Source organism: Electrona antarctica, assembly GCF_951216825.1.
Source record: "Electrona antarctica genome assembly, chromosome: 6".
NCBI classification, from domain to species: Eukaryota; Metazoa; Chordata; class Actinopteri; order Myctophiformes; family Myctophidae; genus Electrona; species Electrona antarctica.
This window is the reverse complement of record NC_136811.1, coordinates 38,387,557-38,404,341: the sequence shown is the minus strand read 5'-3', so window position 1 is coordinate 38,404,341 and position 16,785 is coordinate 38,387,557. Positions and strand designations below refer to the sequence as shown.

The following is a 16,785-nucleotide window of genomic DNA, read 5'->3' as shown; positions in this document are numbered from 1 at the left end:
TCCAAAAAGAAACAACCAGAAATTAGGAGGCCCTGTCAGGGTCACAAGTGGATTTACTGTACGAGAAAATGAAACCGGCTCTTGTTTCTCTTTCTCTTTTTAACTGTATGGTTTTTACTAGCGTCAAGAAGACACAATAGCTATAGCCTACAGCTGCTCTTTTGGAAGGCGGAAAAATACTTTTCCATTTTCCTTTTGACGTTTCTCTCAGTGAAAAGAAAAAGCAGTGATCTCATTTTATATACCCATTCAAAGCCATGCCAGGGAAAATGGTTTGGTTTGAATAGAACCACTGTTCTGTTCTGCTCGGCTCTGTCCTGCTCCACATCGCAACAAGACTGTGGATCCAGAGCTACTTCTTGTGGCTGTTGGGCAGAGGCCAAAGCTCAGTGAGTTGCAGACGCATGTCTGCACATGCAGTCTCTTTACATAATGTAAAGTGCATATGTGCCTATATTTCACAGGCTATTTCTCACTCTTCCGCGCATGCTCCCACGCACATCCCCTCTGCTCGTGCTCGTGTGTGTTTGACACATTTAAAGCCAAAACACATTCAGAGTTTCCTCCAGCCCTTTGCTGAGAGGTGGGAGCATCGGGGGCTTCTCTGGGCCTGTGGGCAATGTCAACATCCCATCCAAGTCTGTGGGCCTCAGAAAGCCTTTTGGAATGTTAGGACTAGTGGTGGCGACATGCAACACGGTCTTAAATTCACCTTTTGAAGTCTCTCCTCTCATAAACATTCTAAAGCTCTGAATGACGGAATCATGTGGGGTTCAGCAGAAGGGCAGATACTTTGCCTCATCCTATATTTTCTCCCTCCTAGCACTACTTCAATAATTCATTTTTTATATATCCTCAAAGTAATACATAAACATGGTAGCTCCTCAGATGTAGTTCTGTAGACCTCAAAACTGTCAGCATTCAATGTTTGTATGTGTGTGTGTGTGTGTGTGTGTGTGTGTGTGTGTGTGTGTGTGTGTGTGTGTGTGTGTGTGCGTGTGTGTGTGTGTAGTGTGTAGTCAAAGATATAGCCAATGATCTCCAACACTTGCAGCTAACATAATAATAACACATTATGCAATGTGCAACAATCTGATCCCCCGAAAAAGAAATTGCACTCTTATCCCTTGGTCCTATTAATGACAAAATGTTGGATACTGTAAATTGGACATCTCTGTGGCCTAACAAACATGTCCTTTTACGCAATAGGGCAGTTTAATGGTCATTGTGTGCAGATACTTGGCTTTGTGGTGGGAGTGCTATAATGTCAAAGCACCCTGGCACTGAGCCTTCAGTTCCCATCGTCATCAATGCATCAATGTTTTATTTCTCTACGGTTTAGTGCAAGTCTCAAAGGTTATTGAGATCCTCCTCAGTACAGAATGCTGATTTAGTGGCTCTTTCACACCAGATGAGGAACACATGTCGAGGACTTTCGATTCCGGATTTACATTTTCCACTACTCCTTTTTCTTTTGATAGAAAAGACAAACAGAGAACAGAACAATTCTCTCTTGTGCACAGGGGCACGCTGACTTGATCATGGCCGTTTCTCAACTCAGAGTAAATAAACGTTGATTTAGGCTGTTATAATTGCATCCGCAAAAACATAAACATAAATTGTCCTGTCTCATGAATTAGAACTGGATTATCCACTACTGGGTTTGATCTGAGGGGTTCACTTACTGTACCTTTGGTCAGCCCAGACGGATCCTCTCCAAAGAATGATGTACTTTTATCTTTCCAAGACATGGCTGGCGACATTGTAAACCTTTATGGTCAACTTAGTCTACTGCTACAGGTCTCACCAGAATTCATTACCAGTTGTATACGCGGTAGTTAGTTTTAGGGCCAACTTCCAACAATGCAAGCCATCAAATAAAAGCTCTACAAACCTCCCTTAACCCATAATCAGCCTCCTCTTGTTGCATGTCATTTGGTGTTTGCTGTGTTAGGACAGTCAGAAACACATGGGAATTGGGAACACACTGTGCCGCTTTGTGTGATCTACTGTAATGCCGTGCTGAACTCAGTTCAAGCAAATCTAATCTGAGCACCAGTATGTGTGTGTGTGCGTGTGCGTGTGTGTGTGTGTGTGTGTGTGCGCGTGCGTGTGTGCGTGCGTGCGACATGTGTCCATGCGTGAGACAATGTGAGACACTATTGTTCAGTGCCCTAGAGTAGACTGGCTTGCTGTGACTTCTGTTGGCGGCTGCCACTGCTTTTGGTTGTGAGCCATGCCAGTTCATGGAGTAAATTAAGTCCAGAGTGATTTAAAATAAGAAGAGCCAGTTTATTGTAGGATTAGGCCTACTGTAGCCAATGCCAACCACATGCATCTTACTGGTGGCAACCAAAATAATCTGTTTCTTAGCCTGGCAAAGCAAAGCAAAGTTCTTTGTTTACCCAGGGTGAATGGACTAAGCTCGAGATGCTTGTTTACAGCCAGACCCTGCTCATAGAACATTTCATGGTAGGGGTTCAATGCCTTGCTCAAGGGCACTTCAGCGGTGGTAATTTTAACGTGCCAGTCCGGGGATTCGAACTGGCGACCTTCCGATAACAAGACCGCTCCGCAAACCGTTCGGCCACCGCTGCCCACTATGGCAGTACCAGCCATAGAACTTAAGTATGCAGGTCTAATGTTTAAACTGAAGGTAGTAACTGTAGGAGTCTGGAGTAGCTGCAAGATGGGATGCCATTCTAGTGTAGCACTCGAAATGGAGACCTGCAAGTTTGAACCCTCAAACTTTGTTATGTAAGTTACTGTTGACTCAGGGTCAGCTGTCAATTTGCTGAACAAACATTGCTAAAATGAGAATTTTAGGACATAAGTGTTTGTGTGTGTGTGTGCGTGCGTGCGTGCGTGCGTGCGTGCGTGCGTGCGTGTTGGGGTGGGGGATTATGGGCTGCAGTGCTGACAGAATTGAAAACAAAATAGATGGCTCTGGGCCGAACCCCTGGAGTGGAGGCTCTTGAGGCATCTCTATGGAGTTTTTTGCATCGACCAATACCCCTTGGAATGTAAAATAAGAAGGCAGCCATTTTTGCCAAACCCGGCTGCAGGAATTTTGTGACTAGTGGCCACAGGAGTCTCCTGAGAGCAGCTGCTGTTTATTTTTAATTAGGTTCAGCCTGCCAGTATGAGGGATAAAATGCCTTACAGTGCTGCTCAGATGGCGTATGGTGTGGACAGGGCTTTTCAATGAGCAGTCAATATACGTATAGCCTTCCAAGACAAAGTGTTTAGGTTTCTACAACCAATGGTTTACCTGAGGATGTCGTCCAGCTGGCCTAATGAAAGATAGATGTAAGAACAGATAGCAGTGTATGTATGTATATATATATGTATATGTGTAGGCCTATATATGTATATTTTAATGTATGCCATTCTGTACAGTACCATATACTGTTACCCGGGTCTCTTTATGTACAGAGGAGTTCCAGACCCACAGGAACCCAGGGTGGCGGCCCGGTTCCGGCGAGCCGCCCCGCGTCCAAAACGGTAGAGAAATGACAGAGTTACCATGGTCACATGGTAACCACCCAGCCAGCCACACACATAGCTCCGTAAGGGAGTGGTTGCACCACTCAAAAATGTTTCAAGAATTATTGATCCTGTATTTAAGGTTTGTTTGTTTTGTTTTCTGTTGTCCTTTTTATTTGGGGTGAAAATTCAATGTATTTATTCTTGTACATTATACTTGTGGGGTTTATTAAGAGAAGCTGTTAATGCCTCCACTTATTTTAAAAAGTGGTGTTTAAAAAAAAGTAAATAAATAAATAAATAAAAATGTTTCAAGAAAACTCGGAAGGCGCCTGATGGAGGGGAAAGGAACTGGTTGGAATAACGTGTTCCTTCCATGCACGCACTACGTCCAACCGGGGAAACTCCCTCCAGTCAGGTGAAAAGGAGCGGCTTGGACTCCTCATGCATAGAAGGAAGCATGAGGTCAGTCAGTTGCTCTCCCCAGGTTGACAGAGGAAGTGTAGCGCTAACTGTGTTTTTACTAGCATCAAGATTACTGCAGGACTAGTGCAGTATCCGTTGTCAGAGTACTTAGTGCAGTACCCACGTTATCAGTACTTGGATGCCAGTAACGTCAACGGTACTGTCTATGACAGAGGCATAAATGTCACATGTCACATGTCACACACACACACACACACACACACACACACACACACACACACACACACACACACACACACACACACAGAAGAGATTCCTGGAATTTATAGAGGGATGTCAGCGAGTCAGCGGCAGATACCTCTATAAATCATCTTCAGTCATCTAGACAGGGCCATATGACAAAGACCCCTTTTATCTCCACTGGTTGGTTCCCAATGGGAACTGGTTCAGTTCTTTTTGGTTCTTAGTACATGAGCCAGAGCTCCAAAATTGGAACGTTAATTATGAATTGAGTTGGCAAAACCATACCTATTTTAAATTGTTTATAGGATCAATATAAGTCAATTAATATATGATAACCCTTCCACAGTAGTAACTTTTTCATATTTTCTATTTATTGCATATTTTCCTATATAATGCCTCATTTGCATAGTTACATTTGTAAAATGTGTAATACAATAAATCATTGTCTTGTGTAAGTAATCAACTGGGGAAGTTTCACGGTGATAACAATCTAATATAGGTATGGTTTTGCCCACTCAATTCAGAATTAACGTTCCAATTTGGGAGCTGCTGCTGTGTCACAGCAGCACGACACCGATGGGCCAGCCAGACAGTCTCCTCTCCAGTGAGCCGTTTCCTCTCACATGTCAGAAAGAGAGATGAGCAAGAAACCGAGAAAAGGATGAATGTATAGAGGTGCAAGAGGGACTTTCCATCTCAAGAGTGAAAGCCATCTGTGTCTCGTAACTGTCCCATAGGGAAGAAAACAGAAAATGTAAATCAGGGAGAAGGACAGAGACTGAGACTGAGGCTTCATTGATCAGTGAAGGAACATGACAAGGTTTAACCTGGTTTGAAACTCTGTGTTCCTGATGAAATAAATCTACTGTTGCTATAGTACAAAAAACAAAAGCTACTTGTACATTTTACAAGCTGGCCTGGAATATTCATAACTAAATCAAAAACAGCGTTCATGTAAATAAAGACAGATAAATAAATGTGATTCAGCTTGTTTATAATAGACACTCTACAGTCTACACTTCAACCTTACAATAGACTGGGTTATGAGGAGACCCACAGAAGACAAAGCAAGAGGGATATGATGGACCCTGTATTCCACCATTGAAGACCTCGACTTTGCGGATGACCTCGCCCTTTTGTCACATACACAAACACATCTCCAGGAAAAGACAAACAGACTCCAACACTTTGGCCAACAAGTTGGACTGATAGTAAACAACAATAAAACCAAAGTCATGCCCATCAATACCAATACACCAACACATATAACAATAGAGGAACAGGTCTTAGAAAATACAGATCATTTCACATATCTTGGAAGCATCATTCACCACGATGGGGGAGCCAGTAAGGACATTCAAAACCGGATCAACAAAGCATACACAACATTCATAAGACTTAAGCAAATCTGGAAATCGAACCAATATAGCACAAAAACAAAACTCCGCATCTACCAAAGCTGCGTATTATCCACACTAGTATACGGTGCAGAATGTTGGAAAACTACAGAAATTGATATCCATAAACTCTCCACTTTCCATGCATCATGCAAAATCCTGCGTATATTCTGGCCCAAGACCATCTCAAACAATAACCTCCTCAACATCACCCAACAAGACAACATGCACAGTATAATCAATAAACGCAGGTGGACCTGGATTGGCCATGTGCTCAGAATGGACACCAACGCAATCCCAAGAGTCGCATTATACTGGACTCCAGAAGGCAAGAGGAAGAAAGGGAGGCCAAAAATGACATGGCGTAGGACGATCGAGAAGGAGCTCCAGCAACAACATCAGAGCTGGGGGACCAAAGACAGATGCAAGTGGAGAAACGTTGTTGCTGCCCTATGCGCCAGCCGGCGTAATGGGGATAAGTAAGTCTACACTCTGTTACCAACACCTAGGCATCCTTAATGTATCTTTCCATAGGCTATACTATCCACTGAATCTGATCTGTGGTCAGTAGTATACTGACTGACCACATGCACTAGACAAAACTCGAATGTGAATGTAAATTTGAATAATAATAATAATGGTAATAATAATAATAATAATAACAATAATAATGGTAATAATAATAATAATAAATAATAATAATAATAAATATTACCCAGATTTGAAAATAAACAAATTAATAAAAATGTGATTTTTATTAATATTATTTGGAAGTGATTTATAATACCTAGTTTACTAGTGTTATATAAATTCTCAATGTTCAAGGGAATCTGGTGTTCATTTATGATTTTGACTTTTCTGAGAGGAAACTCATGCATTCTAACATTCTTCCAAAATGGTTGTTTGTCTCAGTCTTGTCACGCTACAGTATGTCATGCACGCCACATATAGTATAAATGTGCACACAAAAGCATGCACGCATGCACGCACGCACGCACACACACACGCACACACGCACACACGCACACACGCACACACACACACACACACACACACACACACACACACACACACACACACACAAACCCAGATCAAATCTTTCCTATTAGCCCTGCAGCACCACAACTGCAACAACTTCCTGCTTATCATAATCAGTGAAGAGTGAAGCAAATAATTATGGTAATACCAGCCACAGAGATAAACCACCCTCGTTTCTCCATGAGAACCGAGTTGACCAAGTTTATCAGTTTAAAAAGCACATATTAGTTCACAGGCCGTCCACACCACAGACACCCATGCTTTAGCTGGGAGCTTTTTGAGATCTTGTGATCCACTTCAGTAAACATTCACCTTGAGTTTTATGACAACTCGAGCACATGTTCTTTGACTTTCATTCTCTTTTCCCTTTCTCACCTCTTTCCCCAAACAGTGTCAGACATTCACCTGTGGTCATAACCTTCAGAATGGTTAACGCTTGCTTTGCTCCCTGATTGCACATCGTATACTTTACTTATCCTGTAAAGAGGTGTGTAAAAGATATCTCTATTGCATTGACACTGTGTCATTGTACAGTATGCAATGGGAGAATTGAATTGAGATCAATATATGCATGCTCTTGTGCAGTCCCTGACCTGACCTGGCAAGTATCACAGTAAAATCCAAAGTGTTGCGGGTACATTTTTACACTCACAGAGTACATTAACACTCGTGATTTTCTTGTGCATGCCATTAGTTCTTTCAGTATCACAGGAGCTTTCACTCTGAATGTATAGTTGACAGCTCAGGGCCATAGTGGCCAGACGGCTGTTGGTTTCGACCACCCACCTTCTATTCTCACGTCCACCCTGGGTCCCACAGGGGTGCAGTATGACACCCAATTAAACTGCACATACACACACACACATGCATGCATGCACATCCACATCCACCCACACAGCCACACACACACAGCCACACAGCCACACACACACACACACACACACACACACACACACACACACACACACACACACACACACACACACACACACACACACACACACACACACACACACACACACACACAACTAATGAATACAACACTGACTATTTTACACAAGCAGACATCTGCACGTTTAAAAATACACACAGGCATACAGTATATCCCAAAAGGTATAGATATAGAGGTTACACTCAAAGGGAAACATGCACACACACCCTTTTATAATAAACTAGAAAAAGTGCCCTTCTGGGCACAGGTCTCCACCAGGAGGATAGGACTGTGTGAGATGTTTGGCAAAATGTTTAGGAGTAATATAAACATGTTTGCCTTTGATGGCAATTGGATGACTTGAGGCATTTTGTTCCAAAAATGTGTTTTGCAAAAATCAACCTGTTGGTGGCGCTATAACAGGCCAATGTGAAAAGGGTGGGATATATTCCTCAGCCTAGTAAGAAAATGTGTGAAAGATTTCACGTAAATTGCATGCTGCGTTCATGATTTGAGGCTTTTGTTCAAAACGGGGCAATCTTGCAAACTGTGAAAGCCAATGATAGCCAATCAGGATGGAATATGAAATATCGGACAGATCCGACTTGAGCACATGACCATAGAGATACTGTGTAACGATTTGTGAGATTTTTGGACAGAATCTGGAGGAGTAATATCCAAAAATGTGTTTTACAAAAGTCGGCCTCCTGGTGGCGCTATAAAAGGCAGATGCGGAAAATGCAGGTCAAAGGTTTGTCCTTGGCCTCTAGGGAGTGTGCATGCAACGTTTCACGCAGATCGGTGCAGTTTTAGGTAAAACATGTGAAAAGCTGCCTCATGGTGGCGCTATAACAGGCCGTTCTGGAAAATGCGGGGCAGAGGTTCATCGTTGGCATCCAGGGAGTGTGTGTGCAAAGTTTGGCATCGACCGGGTTAACGGTGCCGGAGATTAGCTGTACACAGACGGACGGAAGGAAGGACGGACGGACACACACACGGACGGACGGACACACGGACGGAGTGCAAAACATACTCTCTCCCCATGCCTTCGGCCTGGTGGAGACAATTAATGCAACTTTAAAATGGCAGTCAATCTATGTTGTGGCTCATACTAAGATTGATGGCAACATCAGCTAAGCTTTCAAGTGGGACCAACAAATGATCATTACTCTCCTAACAAGGTCACATTTTTCTGTGATGCGGGCTGAGAGGTCACATTCTATTTTCGAACAAAGGCTTAAATTGTCGCACAACATGCACAACAATTGTTCCAAGTAGAAAAAGATCGGAATGATTCAGCGTGTCCTTTAGCGATTAGCACCGCGGTTGTTGAAATGTTCCATGGCGTCACTGAAACCGAAGTTAGTCTACAGGTGCAAACTATAAAACAGAAAATCTCTTCGAGCTCATGAAATAGAGCTCCTACTGTAGAGTAGGACATCATCAATCCAATAATAACACAGACCCATGCCATGGAGGATCTCCTTTCTACGTTACGTTGCATTTGGCTGCTGCCGTAATTTCTCATAATCCCCCTTAGGATCCCCCTTTTCTTCCAAATGAAAAAAAATAAAGAGAACTAGAAATGCACTGTCGAGCTCCCAACTTGCGTTTTGCACACAAGTTGGCCATGAATGGCCTACTTGTGCACGAGCAGAGTGCACAACTTATCTCTGACTCTTGTCAACTTACATTCTGTTTGGCGCCCCGGCTCTCCACCGTCAACTACTGCACTATAAGCAGACCCTAGTCAAGTTATTGAAATATCTGACATATAGTTAATATACTGTATACTATAAACTTCAATTGGTTACGTCATCCACATACGTCTTTTAAACATTACGTCATCAGCCATAGCAACGCCACCAACACAAGGAGGCGATCGAAAGGGTCAAAGGGACCACCGACATACGCAGCAAGCTGCCAACTCGCGCTCTGATTGGCCGAGCGACACACCGACGTACGCACGCAGCACCCTGATTAGCCAAGGGTGTTACCGACGTACGCAGCTGAAAACAGTACTTGTGCCATGCTCTGCTTGTGCAAGTAATAAGAGGGTACAGCTGTAGCTGGCTACTGGTGTCGTGCAGCAGGGATTAACTCTCAGATATCCCTTGAACTGAAAATAACCAGGCTTGCAAGCTGGCAAAATTGAAGCCTCTGTGGGCTGCACTGATGGTCGGAGAGGCAGAGGCCATAAGATGAAGAGATGAAGAAACCAGAGGATCATGCAGGCAAATGGCGGTTGTGACATTTTGTATGAATGTGAGACCTTTGAATACCATGCTATGGAATCCAAGGAACATTATTTGGCACCGGGTCAGTGCACAATCCTCCTCTGTGTTTACTCAAGCCCATGGAGACAAAATGTTTCCAACACGACCACTTCCTTTTTCTTTTCACCATAACATTCTTTGTTCATTGAGTCTCTTCTCAACCCTGTTATAGACCCTGACTATAGGCTGGACAACAGGGAAGGATGTCTGGTGAATTACCCAAATAAAAGTTAGGATCATGATATCAAATATCTTTGACTGGTGTAATAGGAAAAAAAAGATGGCGTCTAAGATCGGCGTGGCTACTAGTTCTTGATGAGATGCAGGATTTCATACTGGCCTTACACTAGCCGATAATCGGGCATTTTTGACGCTCGGGGGGTGCCCGACTCAATCGGGCACCCCCCGATCGGGATCGGCCCGATCAACATCAAGAATGTTTGATATTTGCTCGGCCCCCGCTCCGATTATCCTGTAGTGTGTGGTGCTGTCAGATTTCAAATGCCCGATTATCGGCTAGTGTAAGGCCACCTGCACAGACCCCTCACATATACAGATGGCTCGCCTCTGAGGAACCACGGTGTAAAAAAAAAGATTATTAGCAGGACAAAGCCAACATCTGTGGATGCCAGTTTGACAATAGACATTAACATATAAATTACAATGCCAGAAAACTGTTAAATAACAGATGCACAAAAAAAGCAAATGCCGTCTTCCCTAATAAATCTGTTCCCACTTTACTTCAGCATGCCCTTATTCACATGCACCCAAAAAGAGACACACAGCTCACAAAAATGTTTAACCCAAAGGGCTAAATGTTGCTTGATCTCAGACTGCTTTGATACTAAAAGGGTAGGGTTCATGCAACATGATACACCATCTTCATCAAAGAGTGCTGCACATCATTGTCCACATGCGCATCCAAAATGTTGTGACCCAGGGCCAGCTGCTGACCATTAAGACTCAGCTGCTCTTTGTCCCTGGGCAACCCTCAGTATCACTACCACGGTACCACCACCACAGGATGTGCTTCCTGAGGCTGAGTCACTCACATGTCGCATAACCTGGACTTGAGTCGCTTACTTTGGTAAGACTTGCATGTCTATGACATGGACTTTAGGTGGATGACTAAACAGATTTGTTTTGCTGCACAAACAACTATAATAATGGCTAATGGCCCATATATAAATGGTAAATGGTGCTTTTATATAGCACCTTTATCCAAGGCGCTAGATTGTGCATTACATTCACCCATTCACACACACATTCATACACCGATGGCAGAGGAAACCATGCAAGGCACCAACCTGCTCATGGGGAGCAATTAGGGGTTCAGCGTCTACCGTCTACCCCTAAGCCACTGCCGCCCCTATATATTTAGGTATTTGGAAAACACAAAATGCTCTGCTTTATTTTGGAGATATCATGTCTCTCATGTTTAATCCCTCATTTCAGGGAACACGGTATGTACGCTGAAATGTATGTACTATTGTATAAGAAATTGATTATGATTTATGTGGGTATAAAATGTAAACGTTAAAACATGCTAGCATTGAGACCTGACACCTGAAATGTGGGACTTATGACTTGACCTGAACATGGTGACATGGCACTTTACTTGAGACTTGCCCTTACGACTTGAAATGTAAGACTTGGGAGTTATAAGTTATATGACTTGCATAACAGTGACTTTGTCAAAACTCTGGCTTGAGACGTGTTGGTCACTTCACAGGACAGCTCCATGTCCACTAACTCACACACAAACACACACATGGGTCCTGTGTAGCAGCTATTAGATCTCACGTCTCTCACCAGAATAGTCAAGAGCTCTGCTTGGCTGCTGGGACAGCTTCGACAGGGGGATCAGGAAACGGCGCGCTCCGAGTGCCTGCCATGCTCTGGCCCCCCACTAATGTGTTGCCATCAGATAGCAACTAGAGTAGAAGTCCTGTTGCTGAGCAGATAAACAGTAGTTCAATGTGAGAGTGCCCGCTGGGGGCTGCGTGTGCGAGTATAAACATTTAACAGAGGCTGGCCTCGCAGGCTTTGATGGCTGTGATGTGCACATGCTGTATCTTTTGCCACGGTGGTTTCTCTGCGCAGTGTCAATTTATGGTGTGACCCTGACCACTGCACTGTTGACCCAAACGCCTCGTTAAAAACGGTGGGGCAGGCGGCACACTTTCCATAACATACATTGTTCCATAAGACCAGGGTTTTACAACCGCGAAAAACTGTGTAAACTGTCAAATCCTTCGGGTTATTTAACTCTGGAAGTGTACAAATATTTGGTTACAAAGGTTACATATGTAACACTCTGAGATAAATTAACTTCATACCATGAACCAATAGCACAAAGATATCCGTCCTCACCCAGGCAGCGAGTAACCCAAGAATAGGGTTAAGCTGGCAACTGCTCCAACACACCTATCAGCACGCTTCCAGGATCCGACAGCGAAGATAATACACCCATCAATCAGTGTGACGTGAACGCGGGGCGCTACCACGCCAACAATTTCAGAGCCGTCTGATTGACAGCCTCTAACTCCGAATGACTGACAGCACCATTATTGTCATTAGAGACCCATCATTTACAGACCTTCTGGCCCCCCATTCTTCATTTTACTCTTCATTCTTTGTGAATTAATTCAGTGAATTGGCCATATAGCCAGCCTGCCTACTGCTCACTGCCCCGCCAACACCTTCCTAAAAATAGTGCCCACTAAACCCTACAAGCCCCATCTGGGAATTACACACAAGGAGGCCTTTTCTAGCAGATCAACTGGGTCAAGCACATGCGAGGAAAGAACATGAATTTTAATAAAGAACTGCAAAAATGCAGTCAGATTTTATGAGGGCACTTGGACTTCCATCTGAGAAATCTCTTTGTCAGGCTTGAGCATGGATGTGGGACTTGAGTGGTGGGGATATGGTCCAAGGAAACTTGATATGACACCTCAATGCTACAGTAGTGCCCCCTGCTGGAGTAGATGAGTACAGCTCCAAAAACATTTTATAGGGGCAATTCTAATAAGGGCAGCTGAGACGCCCACAACCCACATGTTAAACCAGTGAGATCAGGTTTATCATCGTCTTATGAGCACATTAAGAGGCAAATCTTTCCATTTGACACTATAAATGGTAATGTTCTATCAGTCTACAAAAGGTTGGTTGTGCAAGGTTTGAGGTAACAACAAAATGTCACAGTAATCAAATACAATGCAGCATATAAGGAGGAAAATGTCACAGGTGCATTAAGTCTCATTTATGCCCCGTCGTACAACGCATCTGCGACGCGTTGTGAGCTTGCAGGTCTGTTATGTTTTAGTGTGGGACACCATCATACAGCAGTAATACATGAGGATTTACAGGTAGTCATTCATATGGTTCCATAACATAAGTGTCCAGTAGAGTAGGTTCTGTCATAAATCATATAAATCATCAGTCACACTGCATGACAACTTAATCAAATGAGTTACACACTATCACTAAAGCATGCTTTTGCTTTAGGGAGAAGGCGGACATAAATTGCTTGTAATGGACTGCAGCTGGCTTGAAGAACTGACAGCAAACTGCTCCATGCAAGTGCCAGAACCCCACCCCCATTCCCCCTCCCACCAATTGGCCTGGCCACCAGAATGTGGCGACAGTTTATGTGGGTAGATAGTTCAATGTGGAGCCCTGCTGGGTTTTTGATAAAGGAGACAGAAACAGGAAAGGACAGCTGAGCTCAGCTGAGGCAGGTCATTTGCCATCTTCAGAATGTTGGGCCCCTCTGGAACCATTGCTAAATCGGTTTTCTGGTGGTTAGGTTGCCCTCCGTCTCTCATGCAGCAGCCGATGAAAGACGAAAGCCTCATGGGTAAACACGTCAGAGTCGATGTTCAATCCCAAGTACAGAGCATTTCCCCAACTGTCCTACTTTGTCAAATGAGTCGCGCTCCAAGTTCAATTTCTGTTTGATGAACCGGAGACTGAGAATCAGTGAGTTCAACAAAACACCTGTGACTTTCCCTCTATTCCAGGAGACCACCACCCTCAAATCTATTGAAGACAAACAGATGAGACCACAGATTCATTGGACAGCGTTGTCTTTAATCAGACTCAAGATACTCCCGTTGACCCTTAAACACACATCAAAATATTTATAGCATATACACGCGCCACCATTTTCAAATACATAATGAGTCTGTGGAATTTCGATGCAAGTGACGGCAAACTGAATCATGCTTGCACAGGTATAGGAAAAAAACAACTGCATAACGTAGTGGGGGAGAAATGAACCCCCCTAGTTTACATTCTATTTCCAACATTAACACATGACTGGATCTGTTTGCTGGACAGTGGCTCAGGAGATAAGAGCAGGTGTCTGGGAATCAGAAGATTCTCAGATCTATCACCATTGACCACTCCTCCTTGCGTCATCTCCAAGGGTCCCTGGGGCGAGACACTGAACCCCTAACTGCTCCCAATGAGCAGGTTGGTGCCTGGTATGGCTGCCTCCGCCGTCGGTGTGTGAACAGGTCAATGCATATTGTAAAGCGCTTTGGAAAAAGGCGCAATATAAACGGAGACCATTATCCCGGTTATGGGATTCTCCTGCAGTTTTTCCCCCCTCATTTATCATGACATCCACAATCAATCACGATTGAAGAAGGGATGAGAGTTTCAACACATGAAGCGAACACACACAGTAGCAATCCACTGGAACTTCAATTTCATCAATCAAGTGTATGAGATTTTATATGGTACAAAAAAAACAAGTAGCTTTACACAGACCATGTTGCAACAGATATGTATTAACTGGACTTAAAAAAGGCCATCTCAGAGCAGAGTTGCCTCAATGTCTACTCCCTTTCATATCAGCTCTATTCCACAGACCCCCTCCCTCCTTTGTCAAACACACAAGTTTCATTTACATTATTCACATAGAACACTGTACCCAGTCGTTGCATTTCTCCTCGAGTTAAAGAACTCACTCAATTCTTTTTTTCTCAGCTTCGTCAAAAATAACAGTTACAGTAACTGTCCAATAGTGTATTCGTGTCCTCCATTCAGCTGTACTGTGGTTGTACAACGGATGGTAGTGTGGCATCTTAAGGTGCATGGAACTGCCGCCATGATAATCTTCACGCACAGTATGTTATCACTGCTATGCCGTGCACATGGCAGGTGTCTCAATGTCTTTCGTCCCGTTTCATGTTTTGCTTGCCTATTGTTGCTGATTGCAGAGTTACTTCTTCTTTTGCAGCTATTTTTTTCAGCCCCTTTTGGGGGGTGGTGAAAGTTCTAGAAAGCAGTCAGTGATAGTTTGGCACAGGTCACACAGGGGCTGTGGGTGTTGGTCTCCCCCAATGCGAGCATTGGCTGTACCTGGGATGGTCGTGGAGATGGGGGGGGGGGAGATGATGCTCATCGTCCTCTCTGGAATGTCCTGGAACGTCTCACAGGACCTCTAGGGAAGAACACACGGAGCACGGTAGGGGTTAGGGGTCAGGCGTTTCTTGTCGACACTCAACATCAGCCACCACGTAAAACAAAAACACAGACGAAATGCCGTCTGGCCATTGCATTGAATCGTATTGGAGGCCACCCTCGTTGACCCGAGTAATGTCATAGCCTCGTAAACCTCTGACCCAGTGACAATGCTGAGCTCCAAAGGTCTTTGGCACGTTGCCACGGATAGGAACCCATAAACCTTCACTTGTTTGTGTAAGGACAACAAAAGGCTGCCTTATCAGACGACAGACAGCCATAGGGAAAAATCTCTACGAGGATTCCTACCAGGAGAAATACAGTGAGAAATAATCCAACATGGTGAATCGGCGGGGGATTGATGTAACACCAGTATTTTGACTGACAGCAACACATGTTGGCCAGTCTACGGGGAGAGGGCAGGGGGAGTTCAGTCATTATACGTATCAACGTTCATATTAGCCCTGACGGTATGCTTCACCTTCTCCCCTTATCGTCAGGAAATCAGACCATTCAAGTCGGTTTCAAGATTAACAACATGATCATGTGCCAAGAGTGTGAAGTTTCCAAACATAGTACTAAGATGGCATATGATCCACTGGAATGTTCATTTTTGAAGTGACTGTGGCAAGGTGGACAGGAGTGAAACTACATTAGTTTATAGCACTTGTTCCTTTTCTTTTTTGCGACGGCAGAGGTTCTGACACGGCATGCAGGGCCATCCACAGTTTGCTTTAGATATTATTTATGACCAGTGACCTGTCTGAAGGATGGCAGGTGTGGGCTGAACCCTGGCAATAAGAGAGAGAGCGGGTGAGACGGATAGCACTGCTGGTGTCATGCAAGGGTGGCAAGGGAGGGGCGGGGGAGGAGCGTGGGATGCATAACTGTGACGGAGTCCTGTTTCTATCCACTGGCAGACCAACACCTGGGTCTCCTCCTCACCACCTTCCACCATTCGAGGAATTTTGACACTGGGCACGGGGCCCGCGTCAGTGGGCCGCTGAGTAAAAGCTGTCATCGGTGTCAAAAGATACCGACTACCCCTTCACTCCTCTCCATTACTTCCTGGCACATTTTTTTCTGCCATGTTTCCTGCTCTCTTTGCTCAATAGTCCCTCTGGGTGTGACAGATCAGTTCTCTCACTTCAATCCCCAGCCTCGCATGTCTCTCTCCCCAGGGGGGGTACTTGCGTACACAAGTGATAACCAGCACCCAAGACGGGAATTACACACCACAGTTGAGCTTGGCAGGATTTCTAACCCAACTGCATTATTAACCAATGGCGCCTCGCGATGCAATTTTTAGATAGTGTACACAAACCGTGCTGCTAATACGAAAAGTCAAATGCTAAACCAGATGGGCTCATTATTCTCGTTGTAAATGAATCACGGCTTTGCTTCGAAAAGGAGTGTCAATAAACACCGGTTTACTTGTGCTGGAAGACCAATTGGTTCAATACAGCAGTGGCACATTGCTGTGCCAGGGGCACCAGGCAGGTTGAAAAGTGGT

General features: G+C 44.3%; 1 protein-coding gene across 6 annotated transcripts in view; it reads right to left on the bottom strand.

The window, feature by feature from the left end:
* Positions 1 to 13,871: 13,871 nt before the first annotated feature.
* map7d1a (MAP7 domain containing 1a) overlaps positions 13,872 to 16,785 on the bottom strand; it is a 56,832-nt gene continuing 53,918 nt past the window's right edge. For all 6 annotated transcript variants that reach the window (XM_079504186.1, XM_079504187.1, XM_079504188.1 and 3 more), the window contains one exon: positions 13,872 to 15,252. In XM_079504186.1, the coding sequence (XP_079360312.1) occupies positions 15,242 to 15,252 (11 nt within the window). In that variant the 3' untranslated portion in view covers positions 13,872 to 15,241. The remainder of the gene's footprint in view (positions 15,253 to 16,785) is intronic.